General features: G+C 41.8%; 1 protein-coding gene across 1 annotated transcript in view; it reads left to right on the top strand.

The window, feature by feature from the left end:
• MYO5A (myosin VA) overlaps window positions 1–7,395 on the top strand; it is a 175,390-nt gene that overhangs the window by 40,277 nt on the left and 127,718 nt on the right. The window contains exon 2 of the mRNA XM_014517056.2: window positions 6,241–6,351. Coding sequence (XP_014372542.1) covers window positions 6,241–6,351 — 111 coding nt within the window. The remainder of the gene's footprint in view (window positions 1–6,240; window positions 6,352–7,395) is intronic.

The raw sequence follows: 7,395 nt of genomic DNA, 5'->3' as shown, positions 1-7,395 counted from the left end.
GGGGGGCCGTGTGACCCTGGATCTGTGCGGGGTGGGGTGGGCTGCGCTGTGGGCTGGTGCTGTGCTGAACTCTTCCCAGTGGGAGCTGGGGCAGGCAGTGGTGGTGCTGGGAAAAAGGGACTGGGGGGGCTGCGGGGAATTTTGGGGTGGCTGCAGCCCCCCTATGGTCCTCCTTCCAGCGCTCCTGCCTGCTCTGAGCTCAGCCCAGCCCAGGCCCCAACCTGGAAGAGCCTGGCACAGCCCCGTCCCCAGCCTGCAGCAGCAGCCCCCCCACTACACCCCGTGCACAGATTTGGGGGGGCACACCCCCATGCCCTCCCAGAGTGCACACTGTGGTGGGAACTGTCCCCTCCAGATGAGCCCCAGCCCCACTCCCTCCCTCCCTCACCGCAGGGGCCTCAATCTGCTCCCCCCCCCCCTTTCCTTTCCCTTCCCCTTCCACCACAACAGACTTACCAGCTGGACACTGCTCTTCAAGCTGCTGGGCTGCGTATCGGAAATCGGATTGGTATCAGCCGATACGCCTCCTTAAAAATCAGCTATCGGTATTGGTCCAAAAAATTAGTGCATCCCTATTTATTATAGGATTAGATGATGGGTTGTTGGTCTGAGGAAAGAATTGGTTGCATGCTTGCTAGTGAAATTTTTCCATTTTTTTTTTAATAAAGCAAAAGTTAATATGGCAAAGTTTCTTCTTAGTCCACTGCCCTCTAGCAGATAACCATAGTGAAAAGCACATCCTCTGATCTTGAGCAAAGTGGCTGCTTTAGTACATTTATGGATTAAACAGGGATTTTCTAAGGGCACTCGGATGATATCAGATGAAGCTGTATTTGGGAACTTATTGATGACGTTATATTATCTATTTCTGATTTTTACTTTGTGCTTTCAGACTCTTTAGAATAAAAGTTAAGAAGTTTATACGTGGACAGGGCATGCAGGTTATGCATAGTTCCAGCCAGATGGTGCAAATTATTCTTGTTTGTTTTTCATAAATACCAAGCATTTTAAAATTTTCGACCTGTAGTGAATCAGCAGTGTAGCTGAAGATGTATGTAGTTGCAACACACATTAAGTTGTTCTAAACAAACAGGGAGGGAAGAAGGATTACAAATGTGAAAGAGTGGTACAGGCACATTAACTTTGTTCACTGCATAAAACAAAAATGTCCATAGAGAACTTGTCTGGGGTTGAACTTCCCTTATATGAGGAAGCAGGAAAGTCCCAAACAGTTTCTTTGTATTACCAGGTATAACTTTGGGTATAGTTGCTGCCATTATTAAATGGCTCATGATCTGCACCTATGCCTGAATGGTTCAGGATCTGGATTCATAAAATGAAATCAGTGCTTCATCATTATTTTTTAGTTCCTGGCTCTTATATATTGACAGATGTAATATTTTCTAGGAAACTGAGAATAAAGAAACATCGAATGAATTCCACTGTGACATGTACTGGATCTAAAATACTATGGCTAGATTTTTGTTTTCATTAAAAGATTAATAATTATGGTTCTGGGTGTCCCTGGGTTTTTGAAAGAAGTAGTATTTCTACCATGTTCAGAATTTTAAAATTGGCCAGGGTATTTTATTTTTGGAATAGTTAGTCATTGCTGCTACTAGAATACAGAACCTTGGGTGTGTGTCTGTTCTTATGACCCTATAAAGTGGGTTGTTTCTGTAAAATCCTCTGCAATGAAATTGTCCCTTTTGCTAGTATGGATGAGTAATCATATATAGTATTCAAGGTTTGTAGAACATGGGTATACTGTGCGAGTGCGAAGATGTTTAGGACAATTGCTATAGATTGGTAAATATCTAAATGAAACATCTCTACTTAAAGCCAATAAAAATTGTTTTTTAAGTATATCAGGAACAGAAGATATACATACATTCCTAAATAGGGATAATGAAATTATGAATAATGTTGTACAAAAGACAGGTATGTTCAATAGATATTCTGAAAGACGCTAGATGACACAGCTGTCCATGCTAATGACATTTTATTCAAACTAACTTGGATTCAACTGTTGACATCATTTCATGGAAAATAATTCTCATCAGATAAGTTTGTTGCAACTTTCTGATTAAACTAAATGGTTGATAAAGTTTGAATTGGTTACATTTTTCTGACAGCATACTTTTGTTTTGGAAAATAATTATTTGTTGTAGTTGAAACATTTAGTAGGAAATAGGTAAATTGTTGGTCAGTGTAACAGGGATTCAGGCAGGAGCCCTGCTACTTAGGCAAGGTCGGGCAGGACTGACCCGACAACGAACCCTGCCAGGTGGAGGAAATTACACACCCGAGACAGGATTGGGTGATTAGCCCGCCAAAACCGGCATAAAGCTGGCAGTGGGGCATTAACTGATTGCCTTTGGGCACTAGAAGACACCGAGACTTCAGAGAGAAAACAAGAAGCTGGACCTGCAATCTAGAAGGACACCGGGGGTGTGGAACTTCAGGAGACTCGGCAGGTCAGCCGTAAGGGAGATTACCTCTCTGAGAATCCCAGCTGCACCGGTGAGTGCGGGGAGATATTGAGGTGCTGGGTGGTGAATCTGCCAGGAGCCTAGCCCGTCAGGACAGTCAATGCCGAAAAACGGCGAGATAGACTGTGAGAGAGCAGCAGGGGACTGCTCCCGGCACAAGGTGCCCGTGGACAATGAGAGACGCGGAGAGCGCATATCGCTAATGAGACAATTAACGGCGGAGACTATTCACAAAGTATCTATAAGGTATCTGGCACGGAGATTCCTCATCTGTAACACAGGCTTCCCTTGCTAATGAAGTAATTAGCAAGATTACTGTAACTGTACCACTTTTATTTTGGAAACTAAAATAACACTGTGAGCACTTAACACCAGGATGGCATTTATCTATCCCCAAACATCAAAGAGCACTGATCTCCTTTCTTTTCTTCCCAATCCAAGTTGTGGCAGACAAATACAGAGGAGAGATGAAGCTAAGATTGCCCAACCCACTCACAGTCAAGCATATAAAATAAGAATCAAAATATTTTATTTTAATATACTGAAAATATATTTAATATATGAAGGAAGTTCAGTTAATATCCAAACAAAATTGTTGACTGTATTGAAATCATGGAGTCATAGAACAGTATGGCTGGAAGGGAACTCGGGAGGTCATCTAGTCCAACTGCCTGCTCAAGGTAGGACCATCCCTGTCTAAGCCATTTGAGACAAATGTTCATCTAATCTGCTCTTAAAACTTCCAAGAACGGAGATTCTTCCACCTCTTTAGGTAGTCTGTTCCAGGAGTTAATCAGTGTTCTGTAAGGTCAAAATACCGTGTTGTTTTGATTTTTATCCAAAATGTAATTTTCAATTTTCATTCAGTGGGAAATGTCAGAATTCTGTTGTTTTCTCTTGCAACAAAGCAGATGAACCAAAACAAAACCCCTAAAAAAACCCCCAAAAGTCAGTGTTATAGAATTTCTACCAACATGGAGTTCTAGGTTTCATCAAGGCCTACATGAAGGTAACTAAGCTGACAGTAATGTATCTGGCTTTTTGGAAGGCATTTGATTTAGTGTTTTCTGTGATGTTATGCTGAAAAAAATTAACAGTAATGGGAACTAGCACAGTACATATGAAATTGATTAACAGCTGATTCAGTAATAGATACAAAAAGTAATTAGAAATATCTTCATTTGCTAGCAGGTGTTTTAGTGAGGACTGATATTCTTTCATTTTTTGTCCCAGTGCTATTGAGTATCTATATTTCCTTCAAAATAACTGATAAAGTTATTTCTGAATAATAGTTGTAGGCAATTAAAATCTTTGATATTCTGTTAAACATTTGTGAGGATAGGTCAACTCTACAGAGCAGTCCCAGTTGCTAATAAGCTAGGCTCATTTGAAAAACATTCCAAGAATTAGACTAGCTCTTGTTATACCAACTAATATTACTTCCATTTTTTTTCTGTGTGTTCCTTAGGTACAGGTTGTCTCTTGTCACTTTACTTAAGTTGCAGGCACTTTCTGAAATAAACCATTGTCTTGTTGCAATTTGTACAGTGACTAGCACCTAATAGAGGTTTGTAACTTGACCATTTCTCCTACCACCATACAATAATAATAAAAAAATATACAGACAGGGCGGGGGGACTACTTCAGAAAAAAATATTTTGGCATAGTGGTGAATAATCAGGCAGCTCTCAGTGCAGTGCTGTGCATAACAGGGATAACATGATTGGATGTATAAATGCGGGTATATTATGTAAAAGGAGAAAGTGGTTTACTTGCCTTTGTATACAGGGTTCTTGAGACCGTTAAGGCTACCAACTGTGTTCATTTCTGATATCCACACTATCTAGAAGGTGTCGAAGAACTGGAAAGAGTTTGGAAAGAATAGCAAGAGGTCTAGAAAACTGCCTGATTGGTGCTGACATAGGAAGCTCTATTTAGCTCATGAGAGAGAGAGACAAAAAGATGACTTAATGACTTAAGCTCATGCATAGAGAGAGAAGGTCTAGAATTATAAAGCTCTTTTATGTAGCAGACAAAGAATCACTGTTTCGATATTGATGCTATATGAATTCAGGTTACAGAGGAGGCAGAATTTTTTTAACAGTTTTGAATAATTAATACTTGGAACAGTTTACTAAGAGATGTAGTTAAATACCCATAATTTGAAGTTCCAGATCATGACTGCGTAATTTTTAAATTCTAACTCAGCTACAACCTGTAGCATTGGTGCCGAGTACGTGGGGGTCTGAGGGCCTTGGCCTCCCTTGGGAAGAGGTGTTGGGTGACCACCCATCTGTAATTGGTTGGGACAGTCCTGAAATGGGAAGATCAAGTCCCAGTCCCAGGCTGCATGATTCCAGGACAGCATTTGTCCTGGATTTCCAGTATCATGCAGGGATCTAGGTTTTCTGTTCTGTGGGAAATGGGGGGGTTTCCCCTTGCAGGCTGGCAGTTACAGCCTGCAGTGCGCTGCAGGGAACAGGATGCAGGGGCACCACATGCATGTATGCATGCGCACACGTACACGTGGCCAAGAATAAAGCCCGAGGCAGCGGTGGAGAGCAGTTCCCCCAGTTGCCTGCAGGTAAGTCTGTACGGGAGAGGGGGGCAGATTGAGGCCCCACATTGAAGGAGGGAGAGTGCAGGCCCCCTCCAACTCCCATCAAAAATAAAAGTTGGCACCTGTGAGCTGTGGAATTTCTTGGTAAAATGTTTGTCCTGTCATAGAACTGGCCACACTGGATGATCATACTGCTCCTGTTTATAAAAAATAGTGAAAAAAATGATGGTATGGGCATCCAAAACTCTTGCAGGAACTGGAAAGTGTACTTGTTTTGTGTCATTCTCTGAGTCATTTCCTTCTGTGCGGTATTGGGGCTTGGAAACTGTATGAATGGGCCACGAGTCTTATCTCGTGTGTAGCAGCTTTCATGATTCAAAGCTAAGAAGAAGCTTGTGATCTGCAAAAATGAATTGCCAAAAAAGTGTGTTCCCTCATTAATCCACAGTTGGAGGAACCTATCGACATGTGGCTTTCTTCCATCCTCATTCCACTGTACCCCCATCTTTGGAAGGAGCTGGTGTGATAATGTAAAGTTGGGAACATTCAGTGCTCTTACGGACTGAAGGATAAAAAGTTAATTAAGTCCATTCATTGCGACTTAGATGCATGTGATCTTACCTGGAATTCCATATTTTTCTTTTGTAGTGTGTAAACTTTTAAACAAAGGTAGAAGTTTTGCAGCTTTTAAAGGTCTAGGTCATATAATTCAACCAGAATTCACAGCAAAGATGGAGATGAATACTTTAAAAATAGTAAAAATTTGCTATATTGTAATCTTATCTTTGGATGATAATGTTCACAGTATCTGTTCAAATTATCTAAGTCTCAAAAGAATTGTTTTAATTAAATCCTTTAGAAAACATAATCCTGGCTAATATAAAAAAAAATTTCTTTTCTATATTTTCTGCACTAAACTTGCATTTTGCTGAAGTTATTTTAATATGAAATTAATATCTTTTTTGTGCATAGGAAATACATTTTCTCACATGTATGGCTTTTCTCAGTGGATTAGAATGGTGTTTGAGTTCATAGTAGACATTTTAATTTACAATGATATCTGTTACTTGGAAGTTCAGATGGTATTCTAATACAGTATATGAGTCAAGTATTTGATGATGTGTGTATTGAAGAGTATGTTATTAATAAGGAGGAATCACTGATATTTTACTTGTTTTTACATTGCAGTTTGCTAGGATTTGGATCCCTGATCCTGAGGAGGTCTGGAAGTCAGCAGAACTTCTCAAAGATTATAAACCGGGGGATAAAGTCCTCCATCTTCGATTTGAAGAAGGCAAGGTAAGCCTACATTTGTCAGGAAGTTATTGTTTTTAGCTACTGGCTGCAGCCTATTGTATACTGATATTAAAGGCCACACTTTTAAAATGTGTCCATATTTGTGAACTTTAAGTACAGTTATTTGTACCTACAGTCCTTGAGCACCATTGCTAACATGTAACAGGAATTTGTATAAGTGCCTTGTTACATCTTACACTGTGAGCCACACAAATGTTCATCAGTGTTAATCCTAGCTCGAGTTTGGAGCAGTCACACTTCGAGCCCGGAGGACTGAAAGGTAAGAATCTCCCAACCTCCCATTCTGGGCTTCCCCCCTGTTGCCTCTGCCCCATGCCCCTGCCTACTTGTATCTGCTGGGCTGGCTGTCCAAGGGGAGCAGGCAGGGAAGGGTTAACCTACCTACACAGCCACCACTGCAGGTTCTCAGAACTGAGCCTGCCCAGAGAGTCTCAGGATGGCAGCTGGGCAGACAGGTTAACTCTTCCCTGCCTGCTCCCTCAGGACAGACAGCACAGGCAGCCACAAGTGTGTGGGGGTGGGGAGGGGTAGACTGAGCAGGGATCTGGTGTGCTGTGGGGGCTTCCAGGCACCATGTCCATGCCATTCAAGGCTTTGGGATCTGCCGCGTTACTCAGGTAGTCCTGCAATCCAAATTTGGCCCAGGGCACTGGGTGAATAGAACTTACTTTCAGAAGACACCTTTTCACTTGATTTTTCTTGTTCACTTTCTAATTTCTTTTCTATCTTTTTCCCCTCCCCCAGGGTTTAATTACTGTAATGAACTGAGTTGTAGGTGGCTTGGGCTAGTGGTTAGACCAGCAGAAGAGGGACAAAGAGAAGGAGAGTCTGAAATGTAAGCTCAATCCTCGGGAAATCCAGGGGTAAGGTCCAAACTGCAAGCAGAGTCAAAGTTCAGGAATTGGAGGCCGAATGACCAAATCCAAGGGCAAATCCAGAAACTAGAGTTCAGGAGCAGACCACACAGGGCTGGGAAGCCAGGAGTACTAGATCACAGAGGATTGCTAGGGCAGACCTTCAGCAGTG

The sequence above is a fragment of the Alligator sinensis genome, unplaced genomic scaffold (assembly GCF_000455745.1).
Source record: "Alligator sinensis unplaced genomic scaffold, ASM45574v1 scaffold250_1, whole genome shotgun sequence".
In the NCBI taxonomy this organism is placed as follows: domain Eukaryota; kingdom Metazoa; phylum Chordata; order Crocodylia; family Alligatoridae; genus Alligator; species Alligator sinensis.
This window is presented reverse-complemented; position numbering and strand designations above follow the sequence as displayed.